Here is a 24,088-nt window from a genome sequence, read left to right as displayed (position 1 = left end):
TCTTTGCAGCCTTCCTGGGCCCCACCTGCCCACCTGCGTCCTCTGAGTCTGGGGTTGGCTGCCGGGCCTTTATCTTACAAAGTAAAAGAGGGGGCTGCCCCCCCTCCCCAGTGAGCCACACCCAGTGGGAGAGCCCAGCCCAGCTCTGCCCCTGAAGTGGGGGCTGGATGAGGCGGCGCGGCTGAGCGTGCTCAGCGGAGCTTTGGAGGAGGCTGTGCAAGCATCTTCCATTAGCGTTACGACCGTGAAATATGACAATAGAATGACGGCCGTATGGTCGCAGATTTGCAGCCCGCCGAGCTGCGTGGGGTTTATCGTCACTCGGACGCGCAGAGAGCTGTAAAATGTTTACAGAGAGGGTCGTTTGCAGCCATAAAATCCTCTTTTCTCTCCTAAACAAGGCTGAGTGGAGCCATTTACCAAGCCCCAAATGCTCTTCGGGGAGAGGGAGCATCTGTTCTCTCCAGGAGTGTGCGCCGATCTTCCAGAACAAATTAACAGAAATGGGTGCTTTCTAATTAAATCAGCCCTTGGCTGGGGTGGTCTGTGCGCTCGCACCTCGGCGCCCGCCCCGCCCGCAGTGCAGGTGCTGCCCTGGGCTCCCGGAACCGTCGGCCCGCTGGGGCTCCAGGCCTGCTGGGTCCGAGGTGGGCATGAAACCCGGCCGTGCCGAGCTGGGCTCTGGGGCCGGCTGCCTACCTGAGTCCTTGGCCGGGGGACTCCGGGGGGCCTGGGCCCTGGGCTGGCCTGGGCTCGGGGAGGACCGCAGGGAGATGAAGGAAGGCAGCCTGGACAGGCTGCTGGAGCCCGTCGCTGCCGAGGCAGCCTCCTCCTGGACAGACGGCTCCTCCTGGTCTACGGACAGACAGGGGGAGGTGGGGGAAGGGGCAGAAGGGGAGGAAGGGGAGGAGGGGGCCTTCGACGACAAGGGACCAGCTGCGCCTGCAGCTAGGGCCCTTGCGGAGGAGAGAGGAGAGGCCAGGCCAGCTGCCGGTCTGGTGGGGCGCTGGGCAGCAGAGGACTTCCTGCGGGAAAGAGCCGGGGAGCAGCCGTGTGAAGTGGGCAGCTGCTGGCAGGGCAGGGTGCCCATCCCAGCAAGGCTCTCAGGCCCCCCCCTCCACCCTTCCTTCCCCAGCAGCCACCAGGCATCACCTCCCAGGTTCAGGGCCAACCCGCAGGCCCAGGACAGGCTGGGGACATCATGGGGCCGGTGAGCCCTGCACCACACTGCCCCTGACCTCGCCGTTCAGGGCCTGCCCTCTTCGTCCACACCCACAGGCAGGCGAGCAATGTGGGCCCCCGCTGTATGCAAGGCCCGGGAGGGGTCCTTCTCCCCTGGGGAGTGGGAGTGAGTGGCCAAGGATCCCCACCTTCCTCCATGGGGCAGGGGCTGGGGCACCTCTGAAGGCCACTTGATCCTCAACTTTGGACTGGGCTTTCTTTTTGGGTCTGAAGCTGAAAGGGCTGGATGGGGGGTAGGAGCTCCCTAGAGGGCCCTGAACGCCCCAGGAAGGGACAGGACGCTCTCTGACACCCCCCCCCACCCAGCTCACACACAGTGCCCACCCCCACCTCACCTGGGCCCGTGCCCGGTGGAGGCCCTGCACCTGGGGGGCACGTCGCTGGGCTCCAGGGCTGGGGGTGCAGCTGCCCGGCGGCCGAGGCGCTTCTGGTTGCGGTGGAGCAGCTGGCACTGGGTGCCCCGGGGGCAGGAGCCCCTGCGGGCGAAGTCGGGGCACAGCAGCGTGTGCTTCTTCTTGCACTGGAGGAGACGGTGCAGCTGCGTCAGGCCTTTGCACTGGGGGGGGGGGGGCAGCCTGCCTGCTCTGCGGGCTCAGAGCTGAGCTGGGCTCAGGGCCCAGGCCCAGGCTGGAGCAGCCCCGCAGGTGATGATGTCTGTACCGTGTGCCCTGAGCCACCTCAGGGCAAGGGCACCACCCTGCTGGGACTGAGGGCAGGCTGGGGGTCCTGCCAGGCTGGGTGGAGGTTCCCAGGGTGTTAACCCTTTCTTCTGACCACAGCTTGCCCACCCTGGAGGAAGATGGGGAGGGGTGGGATTGGGGGACTTGAAGCCTGGGGGAACCTCATGGGGCAGGGTTCAGGCTTCAAGCCTACGGGTGCGGCAGGTCGGCCCGGGGTGCGGCAGGTCGGCCCGGGGTGCGGCAGGTCGGCCCAGGGGTGCGGCAGGTCGGCCCAGGGGTGCAGCAGGTCGGCCCAGGGGGTGGCAGGTCGGCCCAGGGTGCGGCAGGTCGGCCCGGGGGTGCGGCAGGTCGGCCCAGGCCAGAGCAACCTGACCCACCACAGCCGTCAAGGCAGCTAATTATACCCTGGAGGGGCAGGGCCTCTAGGAGGTGCAGCTCCAGCCCCGCTGCGCCTCTTCCAGTGAGGGGGGTCCTGTTCTCCCCCACTCTCTGCCCCTGGCTTAGGAGGCAGGATGAGGGAGGAGAGGGCCAGACTGTAATAAGCCTGAGCACCCTGATGTCCCTCATGTTGGATCTGGAGAGAAGACCTGGACGAGAACCACTGCGCAGACCCTGCTGAGCCCAGCCAGAGCTGCCGCAGTCACAGTGCTCAGGGGGGTGCGCCAGCACCACAGGCCAGCGTCACCCTCTGTCGGGAGAGTCAACTGGCGGCAGCAAGTCTCCTCAGGACACAGAGCAAGTCTTGATGTCAAAGCCGGGGAGCTTCCTGTAGACCACGCACACTGACGAAAGGGCAAACCCGAACAGAAAACCCCCAAAGATCTGGAAATTCAGGTCACCACGAATAACTCATGAAAATTCGACGACGTCTAGAGCCCAGCGGGCCAGCGCCGGAATCCGCAGGCGCAGCCAGAGCAGCTCTCGGGTTAGGGGAGAGGGTCCCGCAAAGTCAGGGGAGACAGCAGAAGGACCCGAGGAAGCAGAGGGAAGAGAAGAACAGAAATGAACGAGAAGACAAAATCACAACAAAACCAGGAGAGCTAAAGCTGGTTCTCTGAAGACATGAGTGTGTCTGCAGTCAGACTCGTCGGGAAACGAGAAGGAAGATGCCGCCACACGAGGAGCGACGGCCGGGGCTGCCAAGACCCGCGCAACACAAGGGCCACTTCGTGAAAACACCGGCGAAACGGACAAGTTCTAGGAGGCAGACCGACAGGAAGGAAAAGGAGACCTGAATGACTGTTCCCAGGACCATAGAAAAACTTGGATCAGTGGTTAAAAATCGAGGAAGCCCAGGCCCAGGGTTTGACTGGTGGTTCCGCCCAGCGGTCAGGAGAGCAGAGAACACAGCCCAGCCCAGTTTATGGGCCAAAATCATCCTGAAACCAAAGCCTGACCAGGACTCGGTGACACTGACCGGGACTTGGCTGATAATGACCAGGACTCGGTGACAGAGAACATTTCGGCCGACCTCGCTGACGGACAGGCTCCGAGTCCTGCGTGAACTGGAACAAGCAGCCTCCTGAAGGGCCTGCGCTCACCGTTCGCGGGCTGTGCTCGCCACGACCCGCCTCGCTTGTCCAGTCATCATTCCCGAACTGGTACGCAGAGCAGGGTGAGATCCCAGCACGCGAGACAATCAGTGGAAACGGGGCTGCCCACAGAGCCCGCTCTGAGGCGGGCAGTGAGGAAGGTCCGGTTCGGAGAGGTGCTGACCGGGGGACTGCGTGCGGGGTGCACGTAGACTCTGCACTATGTTCACAATTTTTCCACGAACCTACAATTATTACAACGTAACAAGTTTATACTGAAACCCTGGATAGAAGAGACCAATTGCAGGGAAAATAAGCCAAAAGTGGCCTAACGAGAAAGAGAAGGGACAGTGTCCCCTGGAGGGCGGAGCAGACAGGCCTCTCCCGGCTCCTCCACTGAACCGCACGAGACCCCTGCAGGGGACCCGAAAGGCGGAGCGAAGGCAGCCCGCCAGGACCCAGGGACTGAGGAGGGACACCGCAGTGGTCCTGGGACTTCCTTCTGCTTTGTCATCCTGACTTGGAGCTGGAGAGGCTGCAACCTGGAGCATGAACAGGTGCAGATGAGGGTCAGCCAAGACAAGAAATGGCCTGCCCCAGCCAGACACCTCAGACACTGCAGCCCCAGCCACCCGGGACAGCAAAGGTGAGTGGGAATCTGGGCCCCTGTGTGCCCCCTCCCCCCACCCCTGGGCCAGGGTGGCTCCAGGGGAGGCTGAGTGGGAAGTAAGTACAGCCACCCCGCCAGGAGCAACAGGGACCCCCTCCTCAGGTGTCAGGGGAGGCTGAGTGGGGCCCACTCCATGCCTCCACTCCCCACCCCTGACTGCTGAGTGGTGTCGAGGAAACCAGCTGACACAGATTTAAGTAAGATCCGGACCCTCATAACGTAACACCCCAAACGCCCAGGCCTCCACAGAAAGTGACTCATCCTGACGGGAACAGGAAGACCTCAGACTGAACGACAGAGCAGCCGATGCCCAGGTGAGGCACAGCGGAGCCGGGGTCACGGCAGAGACTTGAAAGCAGCACAATAAGTATGTGTCAGTGAGCAGCTACAAGTAACCTGACCCCACAAAAACATGGAAGCTCTCAACAAAGAAAAGAAGATATAATGAAAAATTTATTTTCTAAAAATATGTTTCTATCCATTTTTAAAGAGAGAAAGGGAGAGAGAAATATCACTGTCACATCATTCAGTTGCCTCCGCACCTGATCTTGCAACCTGGGCTTGTGCCCTGACCGGGAATCGAACTGTCGGCCTTTCAGTGCACAGGACGATGCCCAGTCCACTGGGCCACACCGGCCAGGGCAGAAATTTTAGAACTGAAAGATACAATAACAGAAATAAAAAACTCAGTGTATGGGCTCCTCAGCAGAGTGAAGGGCACAGAAGAAAAAACTGGTGACCTGGAAGATAGGGAAATAGAAACTAACCAATACAGCCTGGCCAGTGCGGCTCAGGGAATTGAGCGCCGTCCCCTGGACTGAGAGGTCCCAGTAGGACTCCGGGTCAGGGCACATGCCTGAGTTTCAGGCTCAATCCCCAGCAGGGGGCGTGCAGGAGGCGGCCAACCAATGTTTCTCACAGCCATGTTTTTCTCTCTCCCACCCCTTCCCCTCTCTCTTAAAAAAAATCGAAAACAATTAGAGAAAAGTTAATGAAACAAAGAGCTGGCTCTTTGAAGATTAATACAGGGTGGGGCAAAAGTAAAGTAGGCTAACAGTTTTGAGTACAGGAAACAGAGTTTATTCCTGTATTATTGCTCATTAATTATTGTATTATTGTCCACACAAACTTTATAAACCTACTTTTGCCTCACCCATATTAACAAATCTCTAGCAAAACAGAGAAAAAAGAAAAGTTGTAAATTTCCAATTCAGGAGAGAAAGGGTCCCTACAGACCCTGCAGACACCGGCAGGGAGCTGGGGTACATCGACAATCCTGCACACGTGCATCGAACGACACAGGCGGAATGGACCACCAGCTCGTCAAACAGCCTCCAGAACTGACTCGAGAAGAAACAGAAAACCTGACTAGACCTGCGCATAGTGAGGAGACTGAATCAGCACCGAAACCTGTGAACAAAGAAAGGCCCCCACCAGACGGCTACCCTGGTGACTTATGCTGAACATGTGAAGAATTAACACCCATTCTTCAAAAAAACTGAAGCGGGGGAAATACTTCCTAATTCCAAACAGCCAAAACAGTCTGTGAAGCCAGACTTACCTTGATACCAGAACCAGACACAGACACCACAAGAAAAGGAAACTAGAGATCAATATTCCTTGTGAACACTGATGCAAAAATCTTCAACAAAATACTGGAAAACAGAATTGAGCAGCACATTAAAAGAATTATATATCATGACCAAGTCGGAATTATTCTCAGAATGCAAGGATTCTTTGACATCCAGAATCAATCAATGTAATTGTGACTCAATACAATTGATTGACTACCTTACTAAAACAAAAGGGAAAAAAACAGGAAGCCTGCCCGGTGTGGCTCAGCGGTTGAGCGCTGACCCATGCATCAAGAGGTCGCCGGTTCGATTCCTGGTCAGGGCACACGCAAGGTTGTGGGCCCGATCCCCAGTGGGGGGCGTGCAGGAGGCGGCCAGTCGATGTTCTCTCTCATCCATGTTTCTATCTCTCTAAAATCAATAAAGAAAAATTACAAAAAACAACCACAATCATCTCAATTAAGGCAAAATGATTTGAGAAGGTTAAACACCTTTTTCTGACAAAAAACACCAAGTAAACTAGACACCTGTGGAAGGGAGCACCCGCAACAAGCTGACGATGTCTGTGACAAGCCACCACTGCATCCTGGTGGCGACGGGAACCAGACAAGGTGCCCCCTTCACCCTTTCAGTCCACACAGTGACGGGAGTTCCGGCAGAGCATTAGGCAAAAATAGATCTAAACAATAAAATAACAGGCATCCAAATAAAAAGTAAAGAAAATTATCTGTTAGCAGGTGAAGAAGCCACACACAAAAAAAATTGTCAGAGCCAATAAATTCAGCAAAATTCCAAGATATAAAATCAACACACAAAAACAATTACATTATCACAGACTTGCAACGAACAATCTGAAAAGGAAGTTCAAAGCACTTCATCCGTAACACTCAGGAGCAGACCTGGCCCGGAGGCGGCAGTGTCGCTGCACCGAAAGCCACGGAGCGCAGACCCAAGTGAAGGGGACACGTCTCGCTGGTGGACCGGAAGACCCACAGCAGGAGGACACCATCACCCAAAGCCATCTACACACTCTGAAATCCCAACAAAATGCCCAAGGCCTTCTTTTATTTTAATTTTTTTACAGAAATAGAAAAACCCATCCAAAAAAATTCATAGGGAATCTCAAGGATCCCTGAATAGGAGAAATGATCTTGGGGAAAAAAGAACCAAGTTTGAAGGACTAACATTTCCTCATTTCTAAACTTATTTCAGAGCTGCAGGGTTACAAACCTGCACAAGGACAGACGTGCAGACCGATGGGCAGCACAGCGAACCCGGAGGCCCACCCTCATAAACGGCCCACAGACTCGTGACAAGGGTGCAGGACCAGCCGCAGGAAAGCAGTCTCCAGGCAGCGGCGCTGGGAAGGCTGGACACCCGCACGCAAGAGAATGAGGCTGGGCCCAAATCTAATGCCTGTACAGAAATTAACTCAGAATGGATCCAAGACCTAAACTTTAGGGTTAAGACTACAAACTCTTCCAAGGAGAGACTGGGAGCTTCCTGTCACTGCACCTGCAAAGCTGCTCGGCCACGACCCCCGCAGCACAGGGAGCAGGGCGACAGCACACAAGCCCGTGCGCAGAGGCCACCGCGAACCCCACGGCCTATGTTTATTTCCAATTCAAAAATGGGCAAAGGACTTGAATCGACATTTCACCAAAGATGACACACCAATGACCAATAAGCACACGCAAAGATGCTCAGGACCCCCGCAGCACAGGGAGCAGGGCGACAGCAGACAAGCCCGTGCGCGGAGGCCACCGCGAACCCCACGGCCTGTGTTTATTTCCAATTCAAAAATGGGCAAAGGACTTGAATCGACATTTCACCAAAGATGACACACCGATGACCAATAAGCACACGCAAAGATGCTCAGGACCCCCGCAGCACAGGGAACAGGGCGACAGCAGACAAGCCCGTGCGCGGAGGCCACCGCGAACCCCACGGCCTATGTTTATTTCCAATTCAAAAATGGGCAAAGGACTTGAATCGACATTTCACCAAAGATGACACACCAATGACCAATAAGCACACGCAAAGATGCTCAGCGTTGTTAGCTGGGGAAGCGCAAATCAAAGCCTCAACAAGAGCCCACCCACCAGGATGGCTATTAACAAAAGGGCAGTAACAGTGCCCGAGGGTGGGGGAAACCTCCGTGCTCTGCTGCAGGAAGGTGAGCAGTGCGGCTCGGGCTCGGGCTCCGGCTCGGGCTCCGGGAAGCAGCTGACAGGTCCTCGGGAGCCAAGTGGGGAATCGCCGTGGGCCCCGACAGTTCCACTGCGAGGTGTCTGCCCCAGCAGCGAAGCCTGTGTGCACACGGACGTGCACACGGATGTTCTCAGCAGGGCCATTCAAAACAGCTCCCAGCTGGAAACGACCCGAATGCCCGTCCACCGGTGAAAAGCCAGACTGTGGTCCCTCTGCAAAGGAGACCATTCAGCCACAAGGCTGCCGACCCCCACGTGGCTGGTTCTGCCATACCCGGTCTTACATAAAGGAAGCAGGCCCGGAAGGGCTCATGGCTCCACGGGGCAGGGAAGAGGCAGGACTGGGGGACCTATGTCGAGCCTGCCCCATTCGGCCCGGAAAGCCACACTGGAGATGAGGAGGAGGGTCGACCCCTTGTGGCCTGGAGTTGGGGCAGATCCTGGAACAAAGACCCAAAAAATGGGAGAACTCTGCCCCTAAAAGGAGGAAGGGTTCCAGCCTAAGGGCGAAGTTGCAGGTGGTGGCAGAAAGGGAAATGCTGTCTGTAGTCTGGAAAGCACAGAATGACATCCAGAGGACACAAGAGCTTCTGCAAGGCAGGAGAGGCAGGGGACAGGCCCGCGCAGAGGAGGCGTCCGCAGGGCAGCGAGTCACTGCTGGAAGACCCTGGAGGCAGCGGAGACTTGAGGAAGCCCAGGGAGGACGGGAGAGAAAAGGGCTGGCTGCAGTCTGCGTGGGGGGCCAGTGCGACCTCAGTTTCTGTGCTGAGGGGTCCGTGGGGTAATTCACACGTACGCAGTATTCCCCAGCTCTGTACGTACTGGACACAGTGAGCACCGGGCGCCCAGACCAAGGGTTTACCCACAAGGAAAGGAGCAGCCCCAGGAGGGCGCCTGTGCAGGGCCGGAAGGAGCAGGGCTGCAGCAGGGGAGCCCGAAGTGCCCAGACGCGCAGCAGGGCCACGTGCACCTTGGAGTGGACAGGGACAGTGATGGTCTGCGGCCCACAGAACCCCTGCTGTGCGGACCCACGGCCAGGCCAGTCTCTTCCTCAGACAGCGCCGCCAGGAAAGGTGGAAGGGACGCGCGGGCGGGCACAGCGGACAAGCAGTGGCTGTCAGGCCGGTGGGGGGGTGGGCTCCCCGGAGTCTCTCCCCACACATGCACTAGGCAGGAGACACGTGGGCAGCTCGATGCCGTCACATCAGGTGATGGGAGCCCAGGGCGTCCACGGGGAGGAAAGCACCCTTGCTGTGCCTCTGGTTATCGGCCCGAGAGCCCAGAGTCAGAGGGCTGCGGAAGGACCAGAGGTCCCTCCCGGTCTGAGTTGTTCACAAGAAAAGGGATGAGCCTCTTTAACAGCTGGGCTTCAGGAAGCAAGGTTAACAATTCCACTTGGCTCAGTGGGGTACTGTAGACTCTCTGGGGCCCGCTCGAGGACGTGCGCCAGGCGAGGTGCCCGCTCAGCACTCTCTGTATTATGTAGAGAATCGAGTTAACCCTCCCAGGCCCGGGCTGCGCCCGCCACTGCAGCCTGCTCAGCGCTTTCCCGCATGATTACGAGCTGCCATCCGTCATGTGGCGGCCACGCAGCGCCCACACGCTGGAAGGGGCTCAGTAAGCACTTCCACGAACAGAAGCAGAACTTAAATATAGCTTTGATACTTCATTTAAGTTGGAATATTTTACAATAATCATCCACGTCCTCCATGGGGGTCCTGTCCAACCCCCCACCTGGGGCTGGGCGTCCTTCAAGGTGACCTGTCCACTCCGGTCAGGTCCCCAGGTCTCCACCTGGTGGAAGGAAGAGGCCAGGCCCGCACCCCGTGCCTGCGGTCAGTCCCTGTGGCCTCCGCTTCCCGGGGAGCCCAGACCAGCCGCAGGCCCGAGGCAGGGCGGTCATTCACAAGGGTCAGGTCAGGGTGCCAGTGGGCCCCTGGTCAGGCCTTCTCTTTGGGTGCCAGGGACTGAAAAGACCCGTCCAGAGGTCCTGAGACCAGGGCCATTTGACCACGAAGCCCTCCGCCCACAGGTCCATGCAGGGACAGGGAGGGTGATGGGACATGGTGCGGAGGAAGGAGGCAGCCTGCTCAGCTGTCCGGAGCCCCGCACCGCAGCCCTCACACTGACAGGAGAGGCCAGGCGGCACTGCAGCACCTTGAGCGCCCCAACCCCAGCTCCCTCACCCCTAGCGCCGCCTTGGGTCTGCAGGCTCCAGGGAGGGCCCAGGAGCCGCTGGCCCGTCGCTGGGTGCCGCCCACCCCGCTCACCTTTGCGCCCAGCGGGCAGTAGCCTTTGAGGAAGTCGGCGCAGACCTCCGCCTTCCGGGACACGTAGACGTGGCTGTAGGGGCAGCTGCTGTTGCTGCAGACGCCCTTCAGGAAGTAGGAGCACACGGGCATCTGCGGGGGGCAGGGGTGAGGCCAGCGGTCCGGCAGCCCTCCGCCAGCCTCGGCACCCAGGACTCCAAGGCCCTGCCTGTGCTCCACGGACAGACTGTGGCTGGAGACCCGCACAAGGTCCTACCCAGAGGAGAAGCGGACACAGGGTGCTGGCCTGCAGCCGCCAAGAGCACCTGGTGGGGACGTGCAGCCCGGGCGGCCAGAGGTAGAGCCCACCTCCTTCCCACTGGGCACAGAGGCCTGAGAGCCAGCAGGAGGGTCTCTGATCTCACCCACCTGACCTTTGCAGTCACCCCTGTTCTAGGTAACTTCTCTCCGGGACCCTTGGACCAGGGAATGGTCACTGCCACCGCCCACACCGGGTCACCCCTGCGGCCTCACCCCTCCTGGGGTACTCTACAGGGGGAGGGGGGAGAGGGGGAGAGAGCTCGCCCTCCTCATCCTTCCTGCTGGCCAGCGCCCCTGTCGGACCCCGAGCTCCTCACGGGCACTGTTCTGGGGGGAGGCTGAGGAAGGAGAGAAACAAAGGGCGATTTCTGTGCCTGTGGGTTTATTTCTGATCGTCTTTAACTGCAGCGCAGAGGGGAGAGGGGCTGGCACGCGGGGCTGGCGGTGGAGGGGCTGCAGACAATCCCCTTAATGTGGCTTTTGATCTAGAGCCCAAATTAGCTCTAATAAAAAGGATAATAAAGCCAGCACTACACCAAACGGAACTCCTCCTCACTGTCAGCACGGCCATTATCCAGAGAAAACGCGTTCTCATTTCAATTAACCTCGTTTGCACCCACCACGTCCACACAAATAACAATAACATTAATTCAGGGCGCTGGCGCGGCGTCCACATTAGACAGCCCGGAAGGCGCGCAGGCTTTGGAGCTGGGAGCTAATGAACCCGAAACTCGACGTGAATTTCCAAACTGCTCACAGCAGAACTTGGAGGCTCTATTAGGGAGGAAAATGCTGATTCTTCTCAAGCTCCTCAAGGGGAAAAGCTGTTGTAGCAGCATCGCCCCTGCCGGATGCACCTCCCTAACCTCGCCACAGGCCCACTCTGCACGTTCCGGGCTCCCCACCAGCACTAACCTATGACCTGAGCGCCCTCAGCATGTGCTGGGACGACAGGCCCTGCCCGGGCTCTGCCCCCACCAGGGGCCTGCATGACGGGTCCTCTCACCTCAACCCACAGGGTAGGGCCTGGACCAGAAGGCCCAGCTGTGTGCTTCCCTGTCCCCTGTGACGGGCACCTCCAGCCCCTCAGCACACCCATGTCACAGGCTGTCCCTTGCCAATCCTGGGTCTGCACCCTGCACAGCAAGGGGGCACCTGTGGGCCACGGGCCCGGCGTGTGGTAGGAGGTGGGGGTGGAGGCCTCCCATGTGGCATGTGGACACCCTCCAGGTCGGCTGGGGTAAGAGCCAGATGAACAGAACAGCCCCAATGTGGAGGTGGAGGGGCAGAACCTGCGGGGCAGACACCCAGCTCCTCACGGAGACCAGGAGACCAGGGTCTGTGTGTCCTCAGCCCCGAGAAAACTTTGGGGACACCACCTGCCAGGAGCATACCCGGTACCTCCGAGCACCCACCTTCTCCTTGGAGACCTGATGGGAGAAGGGGCAGGTCCCGTCTGTCTTCTTGCACGTGCCCCGGACAAACCTGTGCACATGGTGAAGGGAGTTTGAGGGGCTGGTGAGGCCGGGCAGGCCCTGGCAGACCCCACGCCACCCCACCGGGAGGCCCCTGGGCGGCACCTGGTGCACACGGCCACCTTCTCAGGGTCGTGGATGTAGGGGCAGTGCTGGCCGCGGTTGCACCTGCCGAAGCGGTTGTAGTACATGCAGTACTCCGGCTCCGCTCTGCGCCGCCGCTGCCGGGCCTGCCGCACGATGGCCAGGCTTCTCTGCACGGCCCGGCTGTGGGCAGAGGGTGGTGTGAGGGACGGCACACAGCCCTGCCCTCCGCACAACCCCGGGCACCTACCTGGCCAGGGAGCGGCTGCAGCTGCCAGCAGGGTCCAGTCGACCTGTGGGGAGAGAGGACAAGTCAGGCCAGGTCGTACCCTTGGCCTAGGCCCCTTGGGGTCCCCTCCCTCAGCTTAGGCACCGCTGTCCCCTCCAGGAGACCATCCCCAACCCTCCCCTGGGGCCAGGACCCTGACAGGCCCCTCAGGGACAGGACGCTGAGAGGAGAGCTGATGGGCCACCCGCACCTCCTACATGTGCACTGCGGGGTCGCACCGGGACAAGGCTCACCTCAGGGAGGTAGTCCCAGGGACGGAGGGGGGACCTCCTACATGTGCACTGCGGGGTCGCACCGGGACAAGGCTCACCTCAGGGAGGTAGTCCCAGGGACGGAGGGGGGACCTCCTACATGTGCACTGCGGGGTCGCACCGGGACAAGGCTCACCTCAGGCAGGCAGTCCCAGGGACGGAGGGGGGACCTCCTTCACACACCCCTCTGCCTGGAGCAGAGCCCAGAGGCACGTGACTCAAGTTGGTCCTGGAGATGCCTCCTGGCTTTTCATGAGCCAAGAATGGGCTTTACACATTTACAGGTTGTAAAAGAAAGACAGGAAAAGAAGCACGTGCCACAGGCCCGACACACTGCCCAGGTCTGCAGGGAGTGGTGCCCACGGCACTGCCGGGGTCCTGGTGGCCCAAGGGATTCTGCTCATAGAGTGAACAGTGGTGACAGGAAGGAGCAGCAGGGGACGCTCACGGCCAGGGCAGCGGGGGTTCGTGTGGGGCCAGAGACACAGGCAGCCCTGTTCTGCACCGGTGTGAGCTCACCCTGCAGGGCAAGGGTCCAGACTAACATAGGGCCCCTGCCTGCCTTTTAGACACAAGGTCACCTCCCAAGGAGGGCGGGACGGGGCAAGAGCCTCCTGCGGATGACCACCAAGTCCCCAGTTACACACATACAGAGCCCTTCCCAGACCAGATCCAATTTCCCACAGGCAACTGCTGCAATGGATCAGGTGGTAGGAGGCAAATGTGACATCACTCAGAAATTCTAGGGACCTGGGCAATGACAAAGCACCCAGGCTTTAAAGGGCCATCCCCACGCTTCCTAGCCCTGAGCCGCCCCATCAGAGCCGCATGGGAGGCCTGGGCAGGTGCCCCTGCCCCTGCCTGCTCTCCCCAGGGTGACCTTTCCCAGAGTCCATCGACTCTGTCCAGCTCCTAAGCTCCAGACCCAGTCACACAAGCTTTGAGATGCCACACAGCCTGTCCAAACCCAAACTCCCTTGTCTCCCACAGGCTGGACCTCAGATACCCCATCATCTCCACATCGTACCCGCTACTAAGCCCTGACCACTCCCTGGGTACTCCGTGTGCCCTCTCCACACCTGGCCCTCACTGCCGCCCGGAGCGACCCCCCGCCAGCGCCGGCCCCTCTCTGAGCCTGTCTCAAGCCGAGAAAGGGTGTCTCCCAGGCTGGCGGCGGGAGCCCAGGAGGGAAGTGCCCTGCACGCGGCCAGGCTGGCAATGCTGCAGGAGACCAGGGCGTGGACGGGGCTCTGGGTGTGAGGGGCCAGCAGGGAGGGGTCTTAGGGCAGCCCCAGGCTGGGGGCACCAGTCCTGGGGGAACACGGGGGGCCGGCCCAGGTGGCACGTGGTACCATACATCTGCCAGCTGGTGGGTGACAGTGCAACTGGATAGCTGTCGGTGATCGCGGCTCCTGGGCTGTCACCCAGGCTGCCGGTGACGCTGTGGCGCCATCTGCTCCTGCCAGGGACTGCTGTCATCGCGTGTCCACGTGTCAGACCGTGGCCCCGGCCTGGCCTCGCCTCTGAGGGGGACAGGTTTACTCCCCTTCCCACTTTTTTACTCTTAAAAAGATGCTGGTGTGGGGTTCACGTGGGAGTTTTATCAGGAACAGGAGGCACTTTTTCAAATGCTTTGCAGTGTTAAAAAATGCACATAAAGTAGCTCACTTGAACGGAGGCCGAGGAGGCGCTGAGAGGTGCTAAAAAGTTCAGCTGAAACCCGCAACCTGGGAGCAGGAGGCGCTGAGCCTCGGAGAGAACTTGCACTCCCTGGGGTCGTCCCGAAATAGACCTGCGCAGCCGCAGCCCCACCCCCACTGTCTGTCCCTGCCCAGGCTGCACCCCTTCTTGGACAGGGAAGACTGGCACCTGGGCTGGCTCCAGTGACAGAGGGAGCCCTAGGAAGAAGGGAGGGAGGAGCAGTGGATGGGTGCAGGCTGCAGACAAGCTGATCAGCCCTCTGTGGGTGTGACTCGCAGCAGCCACGGTGGGGTCACCTGTCACAGGTCACAGGCGGGAAGCAGCACGCAGACCCAAGACCTGCCTGGGGGCTCGTGATGGCCGCCAGCAGCAGGGAGGAGACTGCCCACGTCTGCCTGGCTCTAGGGTCCAGGGGCAGCCCTGCAGCCCACGCCAAGCAAGGTGGCCCTGGCAGGAGGACTGGGGACTCTGCTCCTCCACAGGGACCAACAGGCTCTCGGGCCATGCCGGGCACAAGGCCCAGGGGAGCACCCGTCGCAGCCCACTCGAGTGCACCCAGGTCTCTGGCCAAAGCATGGTGCTTGGGGTTTCGGGATGGCCCTTTGGTGGGCAGACCTTGGACCCACAGGGAGACACTTGGTCCCAGGGTTCAGGGAGGCTGAGGCCCACCCCCAGGAAGACGCAGCCCTGAGACTGCACTGCTCCCCGAAAGCCTGGGATGCTCACCAGCGCCGGAGGGACAGAGGAGGAGGGAGGTCAAGGAGGCTGCGCCTTCTCGCTGAAGGCGGTCCCTCTGACACCACGGGAGGGAGTTTACCCTAGTCACCACCCTAGGTGCGCCCTCAAAGGGGATGCTGGTCAGGGCACAGACAGGGAGGCGCAGCGAGGAGCCCACCCACAGGGAAGCCGGGCCCTGGCACAGTGGGGAGCCCTGGTGGGTTCTGTCCTGTCCTGTCCCCACTCCCTGCCTGGGCCCTGAGGGTGGGAGGCTGAAGAAGAGTCAGATGGGGCCTGTGCTGGGGAGGAAGGGAGCACCCCCAGGTGGCCAGTGGGGCTCTCCCTGGGGCCAGACTCGGGGCCCAGCAGGTGGCTGCAGCGTGTTCCCAACACAGATGTCTGAGTGCAAACACCCCTCCCCTCCTGCCTCTGGGCACCTCTCCGGCCATGGATGCCAGGGGGTTGGAAGGGACAAGCAGGGACAGAAGCAGCCAGGTATGGGTGCAGCCCCATCCCCACGGGCCCACGTAGCCTACCTGGGATGGGGTTCATGTGGAGATGGTCCCCATGCAGTTAGGGCATGTGGACAGTCATGATGGCCCTAAACCACAACCCGCACCTGGGCCCCTGCTGTGGACAGTGTAAGAGCTAAGACAGGCAAGGTCAGGTCTGGCCAGAGAAGAGTCCCTAAGACCTGGTTTGTGTACACGGCACCCAGATCACTGAGGGCGACATGGGGGGGTACGGTGGCCCCATAATGTTCCCAGTAAAGGAAACAGCAGACTGTCCAGTGAGGACTGTGGGGAGCAGAGCCTGGGTCCTGCCAGCCAGCAGGTCAGCTTGGGGGTCAGGGTAGGACCACAACAGGAGGTGACGTCAGCCAGTGCCCAGTGTGCCCTATGCCAAGGAGGCCCCAGGGGAGACTGGGGCCAGGGGTTTCAACCCAGAGAGGCCACCACAGGGGCCAATCAGACGTCACTGGTTGAGTGGGCCATGAGCCAGCCCCCTGAGTCTCCATCACCCTGTGTAGAGCCCGGCTCAGGGGTGGGGGGGCAGGTGGGGAGCGCTCTGCTTCGTTCATGGGGAAACAGTGGATGGAGGAGGGTCTGAGGCCCCTGACCTCGTCAACGCCAACAAATGTGCATGGGGCCCATGGACCATGAACACAGATGCCAGGGCCTTTGGGCTCTGAGGGTCAGAGGCAACCAGAGTGGGGCCTGGTGGTGGAGGGACGGCCTGACCCAGCACAGCATCTGTGGGCGGAGCCTCTGCCATCCCACCACCTGCAGTCTTGCCCTTGGTTGTTTTTGGGGTTTTTTTTCCCCTTTCTTTCTTTATTGATTTTAGAGAGAGGGAAAGAGAGACAGAAACGCCGATGAGAGGGAACATCGACTGGCCTCCTCCTGCCTGCCCCACACTGGGCATCAGACTCAAAACCTAGGCCTGTGCCCTGACTAGGAATCGAACCAGTGACCTCTTGGTGCAGGGTCAGCGCTCAGCCACTGAGCCACACCAGCTGGGCTTGCCCTTGTTTTTTGATAGAAAACGAAGAGGGTAAAATTGAACTGAAACCAAAATATTTTTCTAGTTAATTTGTACAATAAGCGAGTCCAAAGCACTTCCTCCTGCTCGGCCTGCTTCCCCTGGCCACGGCACACGTGTGGCGGCGGTGGCCGCCTCCTAACACAGTCGGGAGGTGTTGCCAATGTGATTCCGGGTGCCGTGGCCCCAGGTGTTCACTCGCCCAGCCCTGTTTACCATACCTGGCTCATCTCCTTCGTCCAGGAGTGAAACAGAAAATCGGAGGCTGCTCAGCCAAGCGAGAGCTGTCGCCTGCCCGAGGGGCCTTCCCTAGGGACGCAGAGGCTGCAGGGCTGCCCACGGCGCCTGGCCTGCCCCACCCCCAGAGGAACAGCAGGGCAGCGGTGCTGTGGGCGCTGAGGAGCGAGAGCACGGCTAGGACGCAGCCGTACGGACAGCATTCATTCGGACGGGCATAGGAGCACCTCAGGAGCCACCGCAGAGACTGACCTGCACGCAGGAGGGGCCTGCTCCCCTCACCACTGGGCCGGCCGTAGGTCTTGGAGAGCTTGTTGGCCGACACCCTGTAGAGCACCCCTCCGATGCAGCGATAGCCTCTGTCCCGCCACCGAGGGGAGCCAGGCTGGGCTCTTCCACCCCCTCGAGTAGGGCGCAGGCGATTCAGCACCAGGGACCTGCAGGCACAAGGAGATGCCAGTCAGCCCAGCCCCAGGGCCCCAGGCCGGAGACCTCGTTCCCCTGCCCCACAAGGCACAGAAGGTGGTGCCCCCAACCCCATCAAACAGGTTGGGACTGCATGAGCCACTGAAGGGTCACAGGGAGGGGACAAACCTCCTCCTCCAACATGCACCCCAGAGACATGACTGCCGGGCCCCGGAAGGAGACCCGACACCCTCACTTAGAAATGCCCCTGCAGACACCAGGCACCCCAGTGGGATAGCCACAGGCCCCCAGGCTGCCTGGGCAGCACCGCCCATGGCCCTGCAGCTGTCACATGGGCAGGCGTCACCAAGACGGGGGGGGGGGGGGAGGCCAGTGTGCAGACCAGCCAGCCTCGTGACTCCAGAATGGCGTGGGGTTCACCCCTCAGGACAAATTTCAGTAGTGATTTGTTTATGCAAATTGAGCTTAACTCCACATCATCTCAGACTCTGTCCATGACGCTGTTAACACTGAGCCCCTGTGCTCACTGGCCAGTCTGGGCAAAGGAGTAGGGCTGTCACCTCTCCCCAGACAGCCCACTTGGCCCCGCTGGGGAGCAGGCTGAGGTGGCAAGGAGACGATGAGGATCCAGGCCCTGCTGACGCTTGTCCTGGGTGCTCATGCTGAGGCCCCCACAACTGTGCATACGAACCCCCAACTCCACCCCGGGCAGCAGGAGGCCCTTTCCTGGCACCCAGGGCCACAGGGGTGCTGAGGCTCTGAGGAGTGCCACGGGACAGGCAGGCCTCGGGGTGTCCTAGCACCAAGGCAGCCAGGTGGACTCGCCCAGAAAGGAGGTGCTGTGTGAGCTGCCCTGCAGCCCGTGGGCCTCGGCCTCTCCATCTGCGAGCTGGGGTGACTCTCGCCAGCCAGCAGCCTCCAAGACCCGCTGGGGAGTGACGTGTGCCAGGGAGCGGGCACCGGGGGACCCAGAGCTGCGGTGTCAGTACAAACGCCAGGCGGGAAGCGCAAGGAGGCCGCCCGCCGGGAAGCACTTAACCCAGTTTCCCTTCATTAACTTCAAGTTCGCAAGCACCAGTCTTGGAGGGAACAAGCCCCAGGCAGGGACCTGGCCACACGGGCCCGGCTGTCCCCGCCCGATGTGTGCCAGCTGCCCCACACAGGGCACGTCTGGGCAGGAGGGCGGGTGGGCGGGCACCCTCGGGGGGAGGCAGGCGATCTCCAGCTCCCTCAGACTGGGGGCCAGGCCAAGGTGTGAGGAGAGAGGGGCAGGGCTGGCAGGGGTCTTCTCCCGTACCAGCCCCTCACTGCAGAACCCTGTCAGCCCTGGGGACACGGAGGTGGCTTGGACCCTCTGCAGGAACTGTGGCTACTGTTCTCGAGGTGCAGCTCCACCCGAGTCCTGATTCCCACAATCCAGAGCTGAGCCCAGGCCGGTGGACAGCCTGACAAGTCCCTAACAGCCCCGGGGGACCCCATCCTCCAGGGCTGTGGAAGAAACTGCATTCCTGCGTGGTGTCATGGGGCTGCCTGGAGGAGGCGGACACGCCCACAGGACTTGAGGAGGGCTGGCCAGGGCCTCAGGGAAAGAGCCCACCTGTCCATGGAAACAGGCCCAGTCTGCAGACCCACCTCGTCCCTCCCTCACCCTGGCTGGTCCCTGACTGCAGACCTGTGGCTGGGCGGGCACCGGGCAGGAGCTGAGATGGCGAGCAGGGCGCCCGCCCCAGTGCCCTGCAGCTTCTCGTGGCTGCGGGTGTCACCGCACTCCAGTAAATTGTTACCCTAATGGAGAGGACAGCCTTTGGAAACGAACTGTATTGAGAAGAGGGGATAAAATTAACGAGATAATAGCAGGGCCAAGGACCTGGAGAACGCTCCTGCCCTCACCCAAGGGCCTGGTAATTCCTTTTCTACAGCAGGAGCCTCAGGTCTAAAGGCTTCTCCCCTCGTCCGGCGGGCCCACGCCGCCAGGAAATTTCATTAACGCTGGAAAATAGGAAAGGTATTAAGCGTGGATAATGAAGGCCAGGGAGGGAGCCGTGCCTTCGGATGGTCCTCTTTCTCGCCTTTGTAATGGGAGGCATGAACTTTCCCTTCAAATCCATTTCTAATCCATTTGAAATACTACAGCAAATTATCTCTCCTTCAGCCCGAAAGCGGCCAGCCAATTTACTCCGAATAGAAGTGACAATGCCCCAGGATTTATCACCATAACCTTGACTACACCAGGGTGAGGGCTGGGCTCCCCTCGGCTCCCACCCCGGGGGGGCACAAAGGACGGGTGGGGGGAGATAACATTTTAAATGAAAAGCGGTGGTAACGGGGACAGACACACACACCACAAAAGTACCTTTGAAGGGAGAGCTGTCCGCTGTCTGCTGCACGGGGAGCAGCGGGCAAGCTCCGGGCCCAAGGCCGTGCCGCTGGTCAAGGGCCCTGTGTGAGGGCGGGTGGGGACAGGGCAGGCTGTGCCAGGAAGTGGAGTGGAAGAACCAGGGAAGAGACCCCGAGGAAGGTGTCAGGGTCTGGGCCAGACAGGGAGGCTCTCCTTGCGAAGCCGGGGACCAGGGCAGGCGGGTGCGGAGTGCCCACTCTGCCAGGCCTGTCCAGCCCTGCAAGGGCTTTGTAGGCCCACTCTGGACACCCAAGCTCTGCTTATTCAAACCCGAGGTTCCCAAGGCCTTTCCTGGCACAGTGTGCCCAGCCCCAACCGCAGCCTGGCACACTTCTCCTGGGCCTGAGAGGGGCACGGACCCTCCTCCTGGGGACAGGAGCTGCTCCACGGCTGGGCACAGGCCTGTGTGCAGGTCCAGTGTACCCAGACACGAGGTGTGCTTTCCCACGGAGAGCCCTCGGCACAAGTGCGGCGGGTGGGCTGAGCCTCGGCCGTGTGGACCCAGGGTAGCAGGTGCGCTGCTGGCAGAGGACTCAGGCTCCCTGGAGGAATTTAACCTCCGACCCCTCTGCTAGGGCAAGGTCAGTGAGTGGCCAGGGACCCAGCAGCCTCCAGGCCACGCTGCCCAGGCAAGGGTGACCAGGCAGGAGGCGGGCAGGCTGGCTGGGAGCAGAGAAAACAGCCGGGGAAGCAGTTTTAGATGGAGCCGGCGCTGCGGGCTGCGGGCTGCGGGAGTGCGCTGTCAGCAGAAGCGGAGGCGGAGGCGGCTCTGCACACAAATCCCAAGTAGGTCAGGCCCGGCCGCTGCCACCGTGACAGGCTGCACACTGCTTAAGTGCGCTTTCCCCGGAACCACCGACAGCCCCGCCCCGCCGGCCCCACCCAGCCCCGCGGCCGCAGGGGCAGAGAGGTGGCCCAGGGCCCTCAGACGCTCCCAGCTCTGGGCTAGCACAGCACAGGGCCCGCACCTCGGAAGGCCCCAGGCATGCTGGGGTCTGTAGGGCAGGTGCTGGCAGAAGGCTCTGGGTTCTGGAGGGACAGAGATCGAGTCCATCTGGTGCACAGGGCCAGCAGCTTGGGAGGTGAGAGGTGCCACTAGAGGTGGCTTGGAGGTGACTAGAGCAGGCTCCACAGCGGCCAGGGACCTAGGGGACCGCGCAGGCCTCATGGTGGATGTGGTCACCTGGTCTCACTCCCCCTGCCTGCAGCTGCCCCCTGCAGTGCCTGGCTCCGCGTCTGCCTCCCGCCCGTTCCGCCTTGGAGCAGAGGCAGGCCCACTGCTGGGAGCTGAGGGCTGGGGAAGCAGGGGCTGTGTGACCTTGGGGCTGAGCTCCCAGGGCGGAAGGGAAGGTGAGCGCTGGCCCCGCAGGTCACCTGAAGGCTCCCTCCTGTGCGGCTCCTTCCGAGGGAGCCCCCATCTCTGCCAGGCAAGGGACAGAGCCGACTGAGCGCCCTGGCCCCGAGCCGGTGAAGGCACTAACTGTGCTGCGTCCATCATGGCACCGGGGCTCCGTCGTGAGGGGCCGGGTTATTTTATGTGTTCACATCTATTCAATTGGTATTTCGATCAATGGATGCATTACAAGCTTTCCCTTTAAGAGCCTAATAAACAACAAGATGGAAAGTAAAATTCTCCATAAAATGACACTTTAAAAAATCCATTTCAGCTGAAGCTATTGGTGTTTTGTATGTTAGCTGCAAAAAACAGGTATTATTGGGCCTTAATGGTCCCACTAGGGAGTGCAGAGTTCAGCTCACAGGGCCCTGCACCCGTTGCACCCGCCTGCCACCCCTGTGGCCCACACACCGGTCCACACAGCACCCCCTGTGCCCTCCATCCAGACAACTTACGTTGTGTTCTGACCTTTATCACCAGGGATTTGGGGACCCAACCCAGAAAGCACCTGCCGAGCCCAATCACTGTGACCTCTAGTAGCAGGTGCCTCAAACTCCTCCGAGGCTCCCCCTCATCTGCCTGGAGAGCCGCCTCTGGGCCTCTGTCGGCTGAGGGGCCCGCCAGCCTGACCGCACCTGGACCAGCCACTCCTTTGCTGGGCTCCGGGGCCTGCCCACTGCTCCAGGTGGAGGGCCCTGGCCACTGCACCCCAGGGGCTCCAGCCCCTGGATGTGGCCCAGCTGAGGGTCGCTGAGTCCAAGCCAGGGAGTGACAAAGTGACAACATCACAAGACCCAGAGCCACGAGCACTAGTCCTCAGGGCCCTGAGTGTCACTGCTACCTGCTACCGTGAGACTCACACGAGGGGGGAGGGGCCAGCACCCCCCACAACACACTCACACAAACCCCAGTGGGATGCCCCTCCTGGGATCACAGAGCAAGAGCGGACTGGCTCCCCTGAAACAGAGGTGGTGCCCCAGCGAGCTGTAGATGGTGGCACCCACACCACAGGGAAGGCGCACAAACCGAACAGCAAAAGCTCCCGAGAGTCTGGGAGGGTCAGGCAGCTGACTGACAAGTGAACGCTACCAGGACCGGCTGGGGCTGGAGCGGACGGGGGCAGCGACACAAACGCAGAGGGAAGCCAGGCAGACGAGGAGCCGCGCAGCACTCCACCCAGCCCCGTGCAGTGGGCTGAGAAGGAGATGCCCTCGACTGGTGGAGGCTGAGAACCTGAGCATGCTTCTCAAGCTCACCTGGAGGAACACACACGGAGCAGCAGGGAAGACAGAGAAACAAGCAAGCGGCCTGTTGGCCTGTTTCAATAACACATGCACCTGTGGGGAGACAAAGGGACCTTGAGCCTGCCTCAGACCGCAAGTGAAAGTTAACTGAAGCCCTGGCTAGTCTGGCTCAGCGGTTGAGCATCGGCCTGTGGACCAGAGAGTCCCGGGTTTGGTTCCTGCTAGGGGCACGTACCACACACACAAAAAAGTTAACTGAAGAAGGATCGTAGGCTCAAGTGTAACGGCTGAAACAGTCGAGTGTCCAGAAGAAATGACCCGGGGCCGGTGAGTGCTTCCTGGGCAGGACAGAGACCCCATCACCGAGGAAACGGCTGGGAAATCAGTCCCATTACCGAGCCAGCCCAGGTGCGAGGAGACACCCGAGAGAAGGACGCATCCGGAACAGAAAGGGTGCCAGGGCACAGTAACAGACACACCGACGCAGACGTGGGCAAGTGTCGTCACACCCACCCGAACGGCTGCGACCGGAAAGGGGCCCCGAGCTACGCACACAGCGAACAGACCCGACAGTGCTCAGGGGCTCAGAGACAGGGTGCCCCACAGCAGAGGAGGCTCCTCGCAGTCCTGGAGGCTGGAAGTCCAAGGGCAGGTGCCGGCTCCCGCGGGGCCTCCTTCCTGCCTGGCAGACAGAGGCGCCTCTCAAGGTGCTCACAGGCCCTTCCTCTGTGTCTTCTCTTCTCACAGACGCCAAACCCACTGGATCCGGGCCCCACCCCAATGCCCTCATTTAACTTTAATCACCTCTGTAAAGGCCCTGCCTCCCAAATACAGCCCCACTGGGGTTGGGCTTCCAGCCCTAACAAATGTGACAAGAGAAGCCAGGCACAGCCCCATGTACACAGACTCTAGAACTCTGGCGCAGAGCCAGCCTGGCCCAACAGGGGCAGTGGGCGCACAGAATAGAAACCCACAGAACTGGCCCATGAAGACACAAACCACAAGTGTTTGCAAAGGGAGATCAGAGGAGCCTGAGTTCAGGAGTAAGCATTTGTACGTGATAGTGGTGACCTTTTTTGGTTTTTTGTTTATTCCTCACCTGAGGATATTTTTCTACTTATTATCAGATAGAGTGGGAGGGAGGGAGAGAGAGAGACAAAGAGAATGTCGATGTGAGAGGGTCACATCAACTGCTGCCTCCCGCACGACCCAACCAGGGCTGGGGACAAACCACAACCAAGGTACGTGCCATCCTTGACTGGAATCGAACCCGAGACTCAGTGGTCCACGGGCCAACACTCTAACCGCTGAGCCAAATCAGCCAGGGTGATAATGGCAACCTTTGCCTGAATACTGAATAAATGGTTCTGACATAACCAGGTAACCATTATACAAAATTTAATTTGAACTTTAGTCTTACACCATGTCCACAAATACATTCCCAGTAGGTTAGTTTTAAACTTGAAGCCACAGCACTGAATTCATTTCCTCTTGGCGGGGGGGTCTGTTTTAAGCAAATCAATATACTGTCTTAAAAGAATGACAGATGTAAGTACACAGAAAAGTAAAAATTCTGTTAAAAATTCTCACAAGCCCAACTGAGGCAAAACTGAAGGAGGAAAAGCACCACAGGACAGGTGGACAGCGCGTCCGCAGAGGCAGAGGCAGAGGCGCGGGGAGCAGGGCAGCGCTGACTCGACGCAGAAGTGGATCACGCTGGGTCCGAGTGGCCGCGCTGCCCTGAGCTGAGGGCACGGGAGACGCCAACAGGCCGCGGTCCGCGCCTGGCCACCCTGCAGGCTCCCCGACGGCCAGACCAGCCTGTCCTGGACCAGTGGATCCCCGAGATG

General features: G+C 60.3%; 1 protein-coding gene across 1 annotated transcript in view; it reads right to left on the bottom strand.

Moving 5' to 3' along the window:
- The window catches only part of ZC3H3 (zinc finger CCCH-type containing 3), a 57,166-nt gene that overhangs the window by 1,288 nt on the left and 31,790 nt on the right, over nt 1-24,088 (bottom strand). Inside the window, exons 5-11 of the mRNA XM_036281242.1 lie at nt 17,027-17,211; nt 12,288-12,330; nt 12,059-12,220; nt 11,894-11,963; nt 10,179-10,310; nt 1,578-1,762; nt 700-1,025 (exon numbers count right to left, since the gene is read on the bottom strand). Of these exons, the coding sequence (XP_036137135.1) occupies nt 700-1,025; nt 1,578-1,762; nt 10,179-10,310; nt 11,894-11,963; nt 12,059-12,220; nt 12,288-12,330; nt 17,027-17,211 (1,103 nt within the window). The remainder of the gene's footprint in view (nt 1-699; nt 1,026-1,577; nt 1,763-10,178; nt 10,311-11,893; nt 11,964-12,058; nt 12,221-12,287; nt 12,331-17,026; nt 17,212-24,088) is intronic.

This window comes from Molossus molossus, unplaced genomic scaffold, assembly GCF_014108415.1.
Source record: "Molossus molossus isolate mMolMol1 unplaced genomic scaffold, mMolMol1.p scaffold_m16_p_33, whole genome shotgun sequence".
In the NCBI taxonomy this organism is placed as follows: domain Eukaryota; kingdom Metazoa; phylum Chordata; class Mammalia; order Chiroptera; family Molossidae; genus Molossus; species Molossus molossus.
This window is presented reverse-complemented; position numbering and strand designations above follow the sequence as displayed.